This window comes from Parasteatoda tepidariorum, chromosome 6 (assembly GCF_982258835.1).
Source record: "Parasteatoda tepidariorum strain Cologne lab strain chromosome 6, Ptep-v5.0, whole genome shotgun sequence".
In the NCBI taxonomy this organism is placed as follows: Eukaryota; Metazoa; Arthropoda; class Arachnida; order Araneae; family Theridiidae; genus Parasteatoda; species Parasteatoda tepidariorum.
In genome coordinates, this window is record NC_141760.1 from 29,110,391 (window position 1) to 29,128,455 (window position 18,065).

The following is an 18,065-nucleotide window of genomic DNA, read 5'->3' on the forward strand; positions in this document are numbered from 1 at the left end:
GTCCCATTCAGTATCGATACTCGTTAAACTGTCCCACCGTAAAATATTCGACTTTGGGTGCAGGTCATGAGGACCTAAGCGGGGAAGCCATCCCCTCTACTAAGTGTCAAAATTATGAGGACATCTCTTTGGAATATCCTCACTACTCATTTACATGACGTCTAACATTTGGCAAAGGACATCATAAGAGAAAGGAAAACTTGATTTTTTTTTGTCCTCGCAGTTTCATCCTCGCATCCCTCATTGTTTTGTGAAGAAGTGAAGACAACTCCAAGCGAGGTCGGAATCTAGGCACGTGACAATTGACTCTTTGCGTCTTGCGTTTATTTTTCGTTTCTGCTTGCGAGATGGAGTTCTTATATTTAGGAATGGAGTACAATTGACAAGCCTTTTTTCAGGCTTATGACGTCTAAAGACGTCTTCTGTCACCTATTGAGAGTCCTTGTGTAAGTGAGGTGTGATGGGTGTTGTCTATTTACGCCACAAGCCGATTGTTGTTGTTGTTGTTGTTACTTTGCGTCGCACTAGAGCTGCACAATGGGCTATTGTCGACGGTCTGGGAAACATCCCGGAGGATGATCCGAAGACATGCCATCACAATTTTGATCCTCCACGGAAGGGATGGCACCCCCGCTTCGGTAGCCCGACGACCTGCGCGCGAAATCGAGCACTTTACGGTAGCACAGTTTAACGAGGACCAATACCGCACACCCTCGGTCCCTACGCAGACTGATCCAAGTGGTCACCCACCCGCACACTGACCGTAGCCAGTGATGCTTGACTTCGGTGATCTGCTGGGAACCGTGTCTTAACGATCAGTCCACTGCGGGACAAGCCGATTGTGCAGTTCTAGGCGAAAGCAAAAAAAGTTCCACAATTACAATTCTCACTGCTTCCAATTTAAGTATGTGATCCGATAGAGCAATTGCTTTTTTATTAAGTGCCATTCCCATTGCAAAGCATCAACTCGTGAATGCGAATTCGGACATGCGAGCGAGCACTTGATTGGGGTGCTTTTTGCGGGTAAATATATTCCTCTAATCAGGTTTATATTTGAATCACCGAATTTGCACCCACGAAAATTTGCATGCATTGAAAATGCTCCTTTAAGAATTTTAACGGAATGCTGCTGTAGCACCTCCGATCGCTCGATAGGTTATCTTATACCTTGATTGGAAAAATATATTTTCCCGCTAAAAATTCCCCGTTCAGGTACCCTTGTCCTCTCTACCTCGAACAGAGGTGGGGCCACCACGTTCAGAGAGAATGCTTTCTAATATATTTCTGGAATCGGAATGTAGGAAGAGCAGTGTGTTTATCACCGAAGTCAATAATAACTGACTACGGTCAGTGATCATTTTGATCTGATTACAAGTGAATCAGTTCTAATTGGGTATAATATGAAAAAAACACAACTACTTCGATTTAGTAGGAACAACATATGACGCAATGCTAAACGAATGGAATTTAGTTGTTGTTTATTTAGTTATTGTTATTAGTAGTTGTTGTTATTTGTTTTAGTTGTTGTTGTTTATTTAGTTGTATTTAGTTTCAATAACTTTTCTTTATAATGCAATAAAATCTGGCGAGCATCTATTTAAACGATCGAACACTTCGTTTGTTTATTTGTGGCTTGAAGTTAGGCTCGCAGAAAATGCCGTTGATGGGTTAAATTTAGTAGGAACAACACAACCTGTGACGTAGGCTATATTATACCCAATTAAACCGTTCTGCCGTAAAGTGTTCAACTTCAACCACACGTCGTTGGACTACCAAAACAGGCTGCCATTCCCTCTGTAAATGATCGAAATTGTTATGGCATGTTTTCGACTCATTCTGAGGGTTGTTTTTCTAACCCTAGCCAAATGCCTTTGTAGCTCTAGTGCACTGTAAATAAGACAACTACATCAACATAAGGGATAAGTTGTTATGTGGCATATGAGTGATAAGGCCCATTCTCACTGCATACGAGTCACGCATGATTCTCTTTTAAGTTGGTGTAAGCACACGCTGTAATACTTTCAGTTTTTTTTTAAAGTTATACTTTCATTTACTTCAAGCTAGAGCTGCACAATGGGCTATTGGATATTGTGAGAAACATCCTTGGATATGATCTGGAGACAACAAATACACGTCACATCCAGTTTAACAGGGAGGACACTTTCATACACCATCCATTTCATACACCACAGACCTTAATTTTGACTTGAACCCGCGCACGATCAATCAGCGATCCAGTATTCTCAAAGGTATTGATTTGTTATGAGAACGTGGAGGACTTTGATGACCCTGACAGATTTAGCTTGCACCTGTCACCATTTTATGGGTGGAAAATCATCAGCGGGTGCAGATCGAATTCATGACATTTTGAATAAGGCCCAACACCGTAAAAGCCAGGCTATTTCGATCCCATAAGAACATCTATTTAAATTGCATTAGCAATCAAAATGGGCTATAGGTGGCACAGATCAGAACTCTCCAAGTCTAACAATACTTCATATGTTTTCATCAGTTGCATGCGAACAGTCATGCAGGAAGGTTACGTTAGTTTCGGTGGCGGTTTCTAAACAGATCAAAATTTTTTAGTTAGAAAACTATATGAAACTGAACAATGCAATGAACATAGTTTTTGAAATAAATTTCGTGGAATTTTTTGGAAAATATTTTTGACACCTACTTGCGAAAAATATTATGGAGGAGAAAATATCGTAGTATATTCCCATACATCTGAGTAGAGAAGAAGAGAGAAGGGAGGAGGTTCAAAACATGAACCAGTCTTCTAGCGTATTTTGGTGCGATTGCGAATGCAATGAGAGAAAATTGTACTTGAATAATTGTACTAAAATTGTACTTGAAATGCTTTTTTGATTCTAGAGATGCCAGAAAAGGATGCATTGAAATGGATGACTACGCTGTTTTCTGTATTTGCGTTGCGATTTACATATGCGAGTGATTGGTTCGGCTTGCAATTAAAGAGCATTCTCCCTGATCCCAGTTGCCACAACCCCGATCACCGTGAGGGAAAAAAATAATTGATAAGTTTTTCGACAGAAATTATATTTCACCAATCAGGTTTTCAAATTTCCTCAACAGCGATCGGAGATGGGCAAACGTTTTCCTTAAGAATGGTCCTTTAGTTTCTAAACTCTTTTGCGTAAAATTAGATGCAGTGTGAATGGCTCGTTAGGTTTCTTCATATTCAGTAAAAACAGCCGTTAAATGGCCCTGAATTTTTTACATGCAGTGAGAATGGCCCTTTAGAAGTGTTTAAACTATGTCTTACTGTAACTGTATTTGGAATTTCAAAATTTTATTGTTTACATATTTTTTCATGTGTTTCATGGACGAATTTCGTGGGATCATGAATAAACGTTAGTTTTTTTAATGGAACCAGTATCAATATCTAAAAAGTCCAGAAGGAAAAGGAAGAAACGTAAATCGCAAAAAAAGGATGCCGAAACTGTAGTCAAGCCAGAATGTTTCGATGGAATGACGAATTGGCTGCATTTACAAAAAGTTGGTAACTTATAAAGCTAGTAATTTTGTGTTATTTACTCTAATAATTTCAGCCTCATATTGTTTTAACTCTAGTTAATTTCATTTGGGATGGTAAATTTAAATTCTTTTAAAAATTACTAATATAGTTATATAACTCGTGTTATACTAATGAATTTTTGTAGATTTAACTTGATAAAAATTTTCTTTTATTTATATTAAATAAGTTTGATAATATTTTTTCTTAAGAATAGTATGCTCCAAGGTACAGTTTCTTAAAATATACTGCTCGTAAAAACATAAAATAAACAAATTCAATGTTCAATTTTAAATGAGTATAGTCTTATCAGGTTTTAAATTTAGTTTAAAATTTCTTTAGCACATGAAGCTAAAATAAAAAAAAAAGTTTTCGAAAGAGGCATTTAGACTTAAAAATGTTAGTTTGTGTACCATTTTAATTCTAAATGCCTTTTCATCTGTAAATTTTTAAAATTTTGTTTACACACTAAATTTTAAACTTGATATTTGTCAACAGCTAATAAATTTTTTAAAAATGAATCAATAATTATACTTAACTAAAAGTAAAAAAACTAAAGTTTTATCATTAATACCATCTTTTATGATTGCTGTACTCCAACTAGTTTGCTGGTGCAAAAGCTTGTTTAGTTTTTCAAATAGAATTTGGTATGTTATAGTCTTTAAACGAGAATACGTTTCTTGATTTTTAACGTAACAAAACAGTTTTTTTTCGCAATTTGCTAAAAATGCTACTTTGGGGTACATAGATAATATCCTGGCAGATTCACTTCACTTCAAATTAGGTTACTTTTCTTAATAAACTGTAACCAATTGCTTAGTAGTCATTTAATTATTGACACTGTACATATATAATATTTTTTTTTTTATTTACATTTTACTATTTTCTTCTCAATGAATGTTTTACTTTTAATTGTAGTCAATTACTATTTCCAATTTTGACATGTTTTTTATGTATATCTTGATACAATTGTAGATTTTTTAAAATTAATTTTTCCTTTTTTCTCTTAATTTAGACATTAGAAAAGACAAAAGAGAGAGTTCCTAAAAGGTTAAATGGTGATAAAAATAAACCTTTTAAAACGCTAACTAAAAAACGTCGTCTTATGCATTCTGGTTCGACTTTGCCAAAAAAGAAAGGAAAAATGGACAATCATTCAGACAGCTTTGAAAATAGCAAGTATGTTGATAATTTAATTATAGCTGCAGATTACAAAAATGTTCTGTGCGTAAATTAAGTATTGAAAATGATTGAAGGTCTGTTAGTTTGTGACCAATAAATAAAAAAATTATCTGTCGGTCATGTAACTAATTAATAAGTGCATCATGATACAGCTAATTAATAAGTGCATCATGATACAACGAACACAGTTAAAATATATGTTTACAAATAAGAACATATCTAAAAATGCATATTTATAAAAATGGACACACCACAATAAATGTGCTTTTTTTCTAGTTTTCAACCGAAGTATAACATAAAACTATGTGCTTTTTTCTTATTTAAGCACTAAGCTAATCAATATGGGGTAAATTCCTGGGACTCAATGTTAAAGTGGCTAGGTATATTACAGGTGTAACTTTTCAGACATTGTCTTCGTATTCAGAACTCCTAATGAAAGAGTGATGTTTAAAACTTTATATTACTTCACTGTAGATTTGCTACCACTATTATAAATTTAAAGTGCCTGTGTCAGCTTTGTAAGATCAGCTGTTGACTTCTAACAAAAAGACTAGTGTAAATACAGGGGTTTGTCCAGGCCGAATTTACTACCGTTTAGCGGTACCTTCACAAGTTCAATTTTAGGTAAAACGGTAGTTTCACAAAATACTTTTTCTTGACATTTTATTTTTGTATCCCTTAAGAAACGATAAATCTATATTTTAACCATGTTTTTGTATTGATTTTTTAATATAATTTTTAATTTTTCGCACATTATGTCTAAATTTTCACAAAATAGGTACCTTTCACAAAAACCTAGACAGACCCCTGAAATAATATGTACCTGTTTTATGCAAATACACAATATCACGCTTAGAATTGATTTGGATTCATTTGTTTATTTTTTAAAAAAAGAACAATACTCTTATTTTCACAAATTGCATTTTGATATAATATCCTTTAGCTAGTTGTGTCATTTCAGTTTGATGGAGTATAGTTGATAGCAGCTTTTGCACCATTTGAGTCCAATAAATTTTGACAATTTTTTCCTCTTTTTAGAAATGATAGTGGATGGGTGTCAGGATCTGAGTTAGGCCCAGAAGACCCAACTGACCTAACAGAAGCGTGAGTATTTGAATTTTGATGTAATTAACAGATCATTCTAGATTTATCATTTTTAGATTTTAAGTTCTCCTTAATACAATAGTAGTTTTTCTAACTTGCCAATTTAATGCTAATACATAGAATATGAATCCAAGATTTGTACATTAATGCTTTCAGGATAATTTTTTAAAATTTTTTGTTGTCAATCAAACGATAATTTCATTTAAAATACATGATGTGTATTTTTGGGAAAAATTTTATCAAAGATATATTTTAACATGATATAAATTTCTCTAAAAGATATTTTAAATATGAAATCGAAACAATTATGTAAAATAGTAATCAAAAAGTCATTTTTAAATTTTAAATTAATTTTTTTGTAGGTATAATAGAGTTTCATTAAATAGAAATTTAGAGTATACAATATTTGAGAAAGTATAAAAAAATGTATTTTTGCTACCTTTTTCATTATTTCTATAAAGGCAAATATTTTGCCTGTTGGTGGACTTTAGTGAAGTCATCTATAAATAGTGGTAAAACTGACCTGTATTAGTCAATAAATATTTATGTTATGTAAATGTTTCTGTCTTTGTCTGAATTTTGTTTTGCCTCACTTCCTTAGAGACCGCTGATAAGCATGATGACTTCAAATTATTTTAAGACAAGTTGTAATAAAATTTTAAATTTTTCTTATTAATTATGTATTTATTATTTTAAAATTGAAGTAATAAAAATGCACCAAGTATTAAAGTTTTTAGATATTGACTTAGATAATTTAGAAAGCTTAGTTTGCACATGTTTAAGTGTAAAGTTTTATGCTTGCTTAGGAATTCAGTGCATATGTTTTAAAGTTAGTATAACATAGTGTAGCTCTTTTGCATTAAAAATTCTGTAAACACACAAAAATTTATAATACAAATATTATTAGTTTTATATTAGTATTATGATGATTTCTGTAGTTTTAATTAATTCATACAAATGGCAACTCATTGTCCATTTCTAAGTTCTAAAATAAGACATTTTTCATTTTTAAGTGTACAGTACAGAACCCGTTATCCGGAAATCAGAAAACCAAAAAACCGGAACGAAATTCGATAAATTTTCCCACCATTATAAAAAAAAATAATTTTTTTTTCCTTATAAAATTTTAGTATTTTTCGTTCTTTTTTGAAAGATGTTTACCTTACCATCATTTTGGAAATAATCATTAGTGTATTGCTCCATCGTTTTTTCTTCTTTTTAAGATTATTTCCCAAAAAAAATTTTTTTTAGTTGTGTTTAACAATAAAAAAACGGCTTTTTGTAGCGATTCAGAAAACCGGAAAAATCAGTTATCCGGAATAGCGATGGTCCCGATCGTTCCGGATAATCGGTTCCCTACTGTACTAACCAGCGAAAAAGAAAAGCTCTTTGTTTTCTTACAATAAGTTGTATAGAAAATACGTATGTTACTCAACAAGGGTCAGCAAATTTCAACCAGTCCAAAAAAAGTTTTTTGTTTTTTTAATTTTTAAAAAGTCTGGCTGAAATTAAAATAAACTGGCTTTTATTTAAACTTATATTTCTTGAAAACTGTAATAGTATAAAAAGGATATACAATTAATTAGTTATTTAAATTATTACATTGATGTGATTGTATGTTAGAAACAATTTGGAGCAGTTTGGAACTTTGCACTTTGTAAGCAGTTTATTAAAGCAACAGCTTTAACCTTGGTAATTTTAAGAACTACCATTTTAGACTACTTAAATTGCAATTATAAATTAATTTATTTCATGCACCATAAGTATATGAATGATATAAAATTAACTATAATTGCTAACAGGGGTCTGTTTAGAAGAAATTTGGGTTCGTTAATGGACCCTTCGCAAAATATCTTTTCATTAAAAACGGACCCTTCACGAAATGTTTTTTCTTTTAATCAGGCCCTTCACAAATTTGATCTTCATTATTGTTTTGTTAGTCGAATAAACCCTTCCCAGGAGTGGAGGAGGGGAGAAAGACAGATTTAAACGAACTAAATTTTGTCTTCGGCAGACGCTTCTTCCTTTATTCGTCCGAAATGAATATTCTGTGTTCAGCAGTATAGGCTAAATACCAAATATTTATATGTTGCATTGCTAATTTAGTAGCTGCAATTGCTATTTATTTTTTAAAATTTAATTTTCTTAATTATGATTTTACAGTGTTGAGCATAATCTTGTATGTCTTTATAATTTAAAAACTCCTTGAAATTTTTTTTTTTTTTGCAATAGCGGACCTTATTTGCATAAATTCACGAAAGCGGACCCTGGTTGAAAGAATGTGACTTAACATTTATTTTATATTCACAAATTACGAGTAATTTTTTCACAATTTTACAAAAATGTACCCTTCACAAAATGTCTGGACAGACCCCTGACTAATATTCCAACTTTTTAAGCTAAATATAGTTTTTTTGAGCAAATCATGTACAGTTTTATTGAAAGCACCTAATTTAAGGGAGATTTATTACAGTTTTAAAGTGTAATTATTCTGCATCAACCACTGCACAGTTGGGATAAATTAGAACAAATTGATTTAGTTTAGAAACAATAATTTCCGAAATTTTTTTTTGATTTTGAAACAAATATGTTGCAGTAATTACAATTAGAGGTGCACAACCTTTTTGACTATAGGGCCACTTGCACAGCAGGTAGAATAACGAAGATATGCATGCCTATTTGACATAATGGCAGTAAATATGATAATTTTGATTAAAAATATTAGTAATGATAAATAAAAGAACCTGGAAAAAAGAATTTTTTTTATTTTATCATATGTCATACAAAAGTTCATTTTAAAATAAATTCTAACAAAAGAAAAAAAAAACTGCAAGGCTCATAGAATGAAAATATATAATGAAAATAAGATTTAATTAAAATTATGATGAAATCGGCAAAAATAAAGCGAATCAAAATGCGATTACTCAAACTAGAAATTGGCGTTTAGCAATATCATATTAAAGATATCAGGTTTTTTGGAAAATCACACGGAATTCCAAAGCAATTAATGTGGCCGGAAAAAACATTCTAGAAACAAAGTGGATTTTCACTAGAATCTGTGCGAACTGAGCACATTAAAAAATTGGCACAAGTGTGTAATTCAAAATTTTAAATTTTTTCTTTTATTTTCAAAAATGTTTTTTTATTTTTTTTATTGTGTTCAGAAACTCACGCAGGATATGCATCAACAGACAGCAGGTTGTGCACCCCTAAATAAAATCATAAAAAAAAAAACATTTTATCTATTTGTGTATTTAAATGCCCTTAAGATAAAGTAAATTAATATTCTAGTATATTTTACTTATATTATTTTGAATAATCATTAATAAAGTAATTTCAATATGTGTATGTTAATTTTGAATAGTAATATTTAAAATATTAAAAAGCCAAAAAACAACATTTCATTTTAAAATAAAAGCCAGTTGTAAAAAGAAGCTAGTGATAAGCTAGATAACAGTATTAAAGTGCTGTTAGTGTTAGTGAACATAAATTACCTTATTTAATATTTTATGTGATGGTTAATGAAGGAATTAAGTTATGATTTTTTTAAGAAACATGTAAAACTTGGCATCCTAAGATTCTCTTCATTTAAATTTGTTTAAATATTAAACTCCTAAGAAGATTTTTTTTAAAACATTTATTCTTAACAAGCATTTCTAAAGAAAAAGACAAAATTTGAACGCATATTTATTTAATTTAAGTTTTCTGTATTCATCTTTTTTAAGGAATTAGATAGTCTTTATTTTATACTTTTATTTTTGTTTCATAAATTATTGTTTTATTTTCAAGGTTTTAGTTCCACTCTTTTTCTATATCATGTATTTTATAATCGCTACATATGCACTTTTTACTATTGCAGAAATGGAAATTCCACAAATGATTTCTCGGACTATGATAGTCTGAAAGAGTAAGTGTCATTCTCTTAATAGAAAATTATTACATTTTAATACTGTGTCCTTAAGTTCAGATATTTACCTTTTTGCTCCTCTGCTATGAATATTATCAAATGTGTATTATAAATTTTTTGTGTGGTTTATTTCCCTGAAAAGTGAATTATCAGTGAAGGAATTTTTTTTAATATGGATCTCCAAGCTTGATATTTCTTAAGAAAAAATAATTTATTTCTCTGCTATCTCTGAATTATAACTTGAAAAATTTTAGTTGCAAAAATATATTTTTTAATCAATTTCTAATCCACATGTAATGTGAAAATGATTAATATTTTCCTCTCCTAAGAGCTCTTTTCAAAATTTTAATTGCTTTTTATCATTGTTGTGTTATTAATATGTGGCGTAGCTAAGATTTTTTATTTTTGAAAACCAAGAATAAACTTTTTTCCCCCCTCTTTCTATTTTGTTTTGGTTTTAGCTTAAAAAATGCATTTGGTAAATTATAATCTAACTTTATTAATTTGTGTTCTTTGTAAAATACCATACTTTTACAGGGTTGGGTTTTTGACGTCAAAAAGTGGTTTTTGACATGACAAGGGTATAATACTGGTTTGCCAGGAAAATATATAAACTTCAAAACTACCAACAGTTGCCATGCATTATATTGAAATTTAATTATACTATAGGTAATCAGCAGGCTTTAAAATATTTTTTAATTAAAATTAAGGTAAAATAACAGATTTAAAATCTCAGAAATTTATATTCAAATGCATGTGCAGAAAAATTTTGCCCAAAATTTTTTTAAATATTTATATTTTGAAAAAAAATTTTTTTTTTGATACTTAAGAAAATTAAAAGTTTATTACTATGCATTTTTGACATATAAGGAACATATAACTAATATTTATAAGGAACTTACAAGTTATGTTGTATAAATACAAACTTGATACAAGTGTATGAAAAAAAAATTTAATGTTATATCGAATATCTTTATTATCCAGTATGTTAATTTGAATTTAAAAGTAGTTATATTTGGGAATAATGATAAATATAATTCATATTGTATATTATATTTATTTATAATTATTACACTTATCATTTTAAAACAATTTTTACCTCTTAATTTCCCCCCCCCCCACTTGTATTAAGAATAGAAATAATGCATATCTTGAAAGCAAGAAGTAATTATTCAACAGCTGAATATTTAGATATTCAACAAAACTATATAGTATTCAGCAAAATGAAATTCACAAGTTTTTGGATAAACTAAATTTTCAGCATAGTAAATGAATAGGCTAAATATACTGTAAATCGACACTAACTACTCTGTGTATTTAACAGAAAGCACTTAAATTTGTATTGTCTTATGCTAAAAAGATTATTAAGAAGATTTAAAAGAATATTAAAAAGATTTTTCTTTAAAAGATGTCTAATGTACAAAACTGCTAATGTTTATCTTTAAAAATGTCTAATTTGTATTATAATCTATACTATACACTAAATTTAGTTATAAATAAATTTCTTAATAATATCACTGCAGATTTTCAATAACACATGAAAATGAATACATAATATTACAAACGATGTGAGCTTTCAAAAGTACAAGATTTTGGTTACTATTCAAAATATAAGTGTTTCTTCAAAATTTTAAATTTATTTTTTCTAGAACATATTTAGAAACACAATCCTTTATAAAAAATATATAAATTTTATGTATTAATTAAATTTCACATATGAATATAGGTTTTTGACATTTTCGACATTTTTGACAGTGAGGTTTTTGACGTGACGGTTTAAACCATGGTTTAAACTGTCAAAAACCTGCCAACCCTGCTTTTAATAAGGGTTGTGACAGAATAAGAGAATCTAGACAAATAATAAAAAAAAACGTGACTTTTATCAGCCTGAAAAAAAAATGAGGGAATTTAATTAAAATACTAAGTCCACGAAAATTAAGTTTTCAGTGACTAGAAGTATAATATTTTTTTACAAAGAAATATGTCCAGCAATATTTTCAACTTTAATAGCTAGTAAAAGTGTTTGATTACATATATTTTATGTATGAGAATAAAGCATAACTAAAAAATAAATGATAAAATTTATATCACCGGTTATAAAATTCAGGAAAATTCAATAAATTTTGTCCAGTGATTTTTCTATGAATGCTGTTGGCCACCCTGTTAATATTTTAAGAAATCAATATAGAAATATTTGTAATGTTTTAACAGGTTAACGAAAGTTCTATCAATGGATTGTGAAATGGTTGGAACTGGACCTGATGGAAAGGACTCAATTCTTGCCAGAGTTTCCATTGTAAATGCTTATGGACAATGTGTTTATGATGAATTTGTAAAGCCTAAAGAGAAAGTCACTGATTATCGTACACATATAAGTGGTGTTAGGCCTTCAGACTTAAGAAAAGGTAACTAAAATGTTTCTGTAATAGATGATTATATTCCAATTTTTTGACCAAGGGATTTTCCTGAAATTTTATTAATTTCCTATGAATTATTTTATTAAAGGATTTTGTCGATTTTTCTATAAAAATATTTTCAATATTTATGTTAATCAATAAGGTTTTTTTTTCTGATTTTATGTCAGATAATTCCAGGGAGTAATGTGTTTCTGAATATTGTAAAATAAATTGAAGTTCACAGTTGTGATCGATGATCTGGTTTTATGTATCAAGCTATGAAGTAGTTTTATTTAATATTAATTTTTTTTTTTTTTTATCTATCACGTTGCTTAACATTTTAGCAATTCGAAATCATATATTTTTTTAAAAGTTATGTATCAAAGTATAAAGTAACTACTGCTTTATATTAACTATTGTATTTGTTATATGTATTACCATTCCTTTTTTCTATAATTAAAGCACTTTATATTTGGAAAAAAAAAGTATTTGCTTTTGAAACTTGCTAAATCCTCACTGTTTTTAAAGAATTTATAATAGTATTTTCTATTAATAGAAGTTGTTAGATATTAGCTTGTTTGGAAAGTAAATGCGACCAGTGCATTATACTGACACCATTTTTCGCTCTCAAGATGTTGGTCTCAAAATTGTGGAGTCTAAATCTTCATGACTTCATTTACTGTTTAGTAGCGCTTGCCTTTGTATTTTTGTGTAATATTTTGTTGGTATTAATGTTTAAGTAAATATTTTTATTGATGATTTAACAATTACTAACTTAATAAAAATATTATTAATTATTATAAATGATTAGCTTCCTATGTAATCAAATCTATTTCTGCATTTAAAATTTTCTGTATTATTCTCCATTATTCTTATTCTTTGCTCTTATCCATTTATATTACAAAAATCCATTTATTTATTAGACATTTATTTATTCTTAATATAATTAAAACCTACTAATTTCGATTGAAAAATAAAAATGTCAAAGTTAGTAAAAGTATTCATTTTTATTCTGTTTAATCGTTATTAGTTATTTGATATCTTTAGAAGGATATTTTAATTTTATATTTTTAATGAATTTATAAAATTAATATTTTATATTGTGTTTTATTTATATATTGATTGAATACTTTAATGTTTTATGTATTCATATTAAGCATTAATATTAGCAGGCGTGTATCAATGACTTGCTTTTTATGTTACTAAATATAACTTTGAATGTTAATCTTTAATATTTCCTGTAATCTTTTGTGTTCATTTTTGAATATATTATTATTGGAAATTTTGTGCCAGCTACTAATAATTCAAATTTAATAATTATAAAAAAAAGTCAGTCAGTTTATCATTACAAGTATTTTAAAAATTCATATTTTAACTAACTTATCTTAGATAACTAAGTTATCTTAACTTAGGTTTGTGGAAGTATAGCTGCAAATTTTGCTGGAAAAAAAGAATTGGAAGATTTCTCAATTTTGAATAATTCTTACAAACACTCAAAAATTATTCAAATTTCCCAATTTTTAAAAAAATTTTTGAAATATCAAATTTTTTTTGCAATTTCTATTACATTTTTTCTTCTTTAATATAACTTTCAAAAGGGCTAATATTTTATGTAAAAAGTTCTGTATAAATATTTTCACTCTAAAGTTCAATTGTAAATTGTACATGACATTTTTAGTCTGTTGAAATTTTGTAAATATTTTTAATTGTTTAGCTTCAATTGTTAGCACATTTTCATTCAGTTTAATTTTGCAAATAGTTTCACGCAGACTACTTTAATTTAAATTTAATCAAGCCTTAGTCTTATGAATACATCTTTGAAGCGACAGATTTTAAATGCTCTATTACGATAAGTGCAGTTGTATGTAATAATATACGATAGTGTTGTGTGTATGTAATAATATACGATTTTTATAAAATTTCAATGCAGTCAGATTCTGAGTTAATTCACAATGAAAAGTTCCTAACACCTGCAAAATTACTCTTCTATTACTGTACAATTTTTCTTCTATGTTCTAAATTGAACCATACAAAAAATGTCCCTTTTTTTGAATCTCCAATGTTGTCAGCTATGTACTAGTTTCTTGTTACATCAGAATCATTTGTGCTAGCGTCCTAATATTTGAACTGTGAATATATCCGGCAATTTTACACTTTGATCCTTAAGTTTAATTAGTTCTTTTTGGAGGGATGCGCTTAGCATTACCCAATGTTGCAAATTAAACTACAGACTATTCTGTTTCCCCCTAGTTATTTAAAAGAAAGGATTAGTAATGTTTAGTTGCTTATAGCTTTATATAATCAAAACTTTATTACATTGGGAGTTTACTGCACATTCTTCAGTAATTATTTTTTTTATTATGTCTTGTGACATTCATTAAGTAAAAAAAAATGGATGGTATTTTAGGGACAATTATTATTATGAAAACTATATCATTTGCCAATTTCATTTACAATTAAACTTTAGAAATACATTCAAAAGTTTAATTGGAATTATTCTTTTAAATAAGTTTTCGAAGTTATTCCAAAAACATACTTTTTAAATCTTATAAAATTATTAAGAAAGGTAACAAGAAATTTATATTTTAAAATTCTTAAATGTGTTAGTGTAATGCGCTAGTCTCATGTATGATTATGTAGTGTTAATTATTTACTATTTCTTAATTATTTACCATTATTCAAAGAATAAGTATTCGACTAATATTATGTTAATGCTTTTTATCACTGTTATAGTTATGCAATTATATTTTTTGGGACTGTAACATTTATCTATATTTCTCAAATATTTTATTTTTGTTATTTAGAAACTGCACTTCAAATGAACAATATATAATAAGTTTTTATTCAAATATTTTTTTAGGAAAGGACTTGTTTGAAGTTCAAACAGATGTCTCAACCATGATTGAAGGTAGACGTATTGTTGGACATGACCTAAAACATGATTTTAATGTAAGATATCCTGAAATTTTAATTCAATTAAAACATCTATTAATAAAATCTTGTTTAAATAATTATACTTATTTAAGCTTTGATGTGCTTTCTATAGCTTAATTTTGTAAAATTTTTGTTTTAGCAAAATTAATAAAATTACTGATAGCATTCAAAAGTTTAAAAAAGTTTTTTGTGAACACAAATTAGTGAAATAATGGTAGAGCTTCACTTTTATTTAACTTTTTAATTGTTTTACGCTGGGCTTGCTGCTTTAAATCAGTTTGATTTATAACAAATGGATTTTTTTTAAAAATCCGTGCTGTTTTTTTTTCTCTAAAAAGTAAAAAGTTTTCATTTTTGCGTAAAATTTTATATAACATGAATTTATTAAATTATTTATTTAAAATAAAGTTTGTGTCTATAAAATATATATATATTTTTTGAGGGAAAGGGAAGATAATTTCAAAATGCATAAGTTCAGTAGCCTCCTCCATGTATTTATTCTATTTAATAGCATCAGAATTGTTCTTTACATTTTTTATTATTGTCATAATGTTATCAAAATTACTCTTCACATTGTACAAAAAATAAATAAATAAATGAAAGAGTCAAAACATGTTCTTTCTTAACAACCAAGTGATATTAGTACTTTCATTTCCTATCTCATTTGATTGATCTACATTCTAGAGGTAAAAAAATTAAATAAATATTAAAAGAAAAGGGCTTTTAACTAATCTCTAAGCTGAAATATTCTAGTCATTTGATATCATTAGTTATGAAATTTATAGCTAGGCTAGATCCTTTATATATCTTTTTAATGAAATGTGTTGTATTTCAAGCATCTCCCATAGAATCATGAAACGCATAATTGAAATTTTTTTTTATTTTTAAGCAATAGTAGAAAATGCTCGTAAAATGTTGCCTATTTCTGCCTCTTTGAGAAGCTTCATGGTCTCTCCAAAATTTTTTCTTCAACACAAAGTCTACAGAAAAAGTTCTGTGCCTCCCAAAACTAGTCGCTATATAGTGGTGGTCTTTCCTGGAGGTTATAAATCAGTTTCTAAACTAAGAACAATGGCGCATAATTTTCCACAAAAATATAAATATTTGTAACTATTTATTATTTAAAAATATAATGATTTAGAGCATTTTAGAAGTATTCTTATCAGACTTAATTTAAAATACATTTATTTATTTTATAGCTATAAAATAGGTTAGGCAAACAGTCTGAAATTTTTATGCACTTTTTTCTCCCTTTTTTTGGAAATAAAACAAAATACTTATTGTTATTAACTATTAATAATACTTAAATTATTTTAATAACTATAATATATATTATAATATATATTATAATAACTATTAACGATACTTATTTATATTATTATTTGTGAAATATTTATTCACTATTTTATCATTATTTTAAAATTTTTGTCTTATTTTTTGTATTTAGGTCTTATTCATCAGCCACCCACGCTCATTAATCAGAGACACATCTAAGTATAAGCCTTTCCGAGAAATTAGTGGAGGGAAGACCCCATCATTAAGGAAATTGACTTCAATGATTCTTGGATGTAACATTCAAAGTGGAGAACATAGTTCAGTAAGTAACAGAGTGCCTTTATTTAGCTATTACAAAAAAGTACAACAGGACAAATTTATATTCTTATGTTTTATTTTATTGATCTACCCACCATTGGAAATTGAATATTTTTTTAATAAAAAGCATACAATGTAAATTCTTTCCTGATTGAAAACTTTATTCACTTCAGAAATAAGCAACCAAGAAATAATAGTCATCATGTTTCAAGCCCTTCAAAAATTGCCGCCCATCTTCAAGACTTGCTAGATGAGAATGTAAAGAAACAAAAATGATTTGAAATTAAAAACATTAAGTTCCCAACGAAAAATAAAGGTGAGAAACGAAACTAGAAAAACCACAGAAGCAGAGATAAAAAGAAGATTAAAAACAGAGCAGAAAAAATCTAATTGGTCAAAAGGCAAATCCGGGTAAAAAATGCATTTTTAAACGTTATGGGTAGAAACAAATGGGAATCAGCATTTAAGTGAATGAAACAAGATTCCAAGGCATCAAGATGAGCTGATGTAACTGGGGTGGAAATAATTTTAGCATTTTCGAAATGGAATTTATGTTTAAGATTCCAACCAAGTAAAGCAATTTATGAATTATTGATAACGGACATATCTGTCATGTTTCTGAAGTCTAAATTTTTATGACAGATTTATAGTGGATTGATTGCGCTACAAGCAAAGTGTTAATGAAAAGAACTAAGGATTTGGACTACAGTAGATTAATGCAAATTTATAGGATGGATACTTTACCTTATTAATAGTTCTTGATTACTTTTCCAAAAATCTACAAGCATTTTGGTCCTAAGTTTTTATTACCTCCTGTAAATAAATAAAATTTTGTATTGCAATTTATTTTAATTTTACATAGCATAATATTGAAAATGATTTATGATAATATTGTATTTTGTCTGATACTCCTCATTAATTAGGTGATTGTTTATTAATTTGTTTAGGTAGAAGATGCTCAAGCTGCTATGTTGCTTTATTTAAGGCATAAAAAAGACTGGGAACGCCAGATTAAAAATCTAAGGAAAAGAAAACCAGCGCAATAATGTAAAATGTATATGATGTCAATGAAATAAATATTTGTATATATTATACACAATTGTATTTTAGGATGTTTTATTTATATTTCTACTTCTCACTATTAAATATGTCACTATTCATGATATCTTCTTTACTTTGTCTTTGGTTTTTATGACGTACATTAGTTGTCATTAAATATCATTATTTTAAGACAGGTATCCTTAATTTAATACTCTGTTTATGTTTTTTCATTCTAGGACTTTTTTTTTTTTGATGAAAATTCGTAAATTGTAAACTTAGTTGCCTGAAAAAAATGTCAACAAAGCATTTTTGTTTGAATGAGTTCTTATATTTTTTAATTATTTATTATTAATAAATTAGTTTAAATGTGTATAAA

General features: G+C 28.1%; 1 protein-coding gene across 1 annotated transcript; it reads left to right on the forward strand.

The window, feature by feature from the left end:
* Positions 1 to 3,265: 3,265 nt before the first annotated feature.
* LOC107443203 (uncharacterized) lies at positions 3,266 to 17,747 on the forward strand. Its single transcript, XM_043055400.3, has 8 exons — positions 3,266 to 3,516; positions 4,548 to 4,711; positions 5,753 to 5,818; positions 9,678 to 9,725; positions 11,937 to 12,130; positions 14,982 to 15,070; positions 16,503 to 16,652; positions 17,596 to 17,747. The coding sequence occupies exons 1-8, from the start codon at positions 3,385 to 3,387 to the stop codon at positions 17,692 to 17,694; spliced, it is 942 nt and encodes a 313-aa protein (XP_042911334.2). The 5' UTR covers positions 3,266 to 3,384; the 3' UTR covers positions 17,695 to 17,747.
* The last annotated feature ends 318 nt before the right edge of the window (positions 17,748 to 18,065 follow it).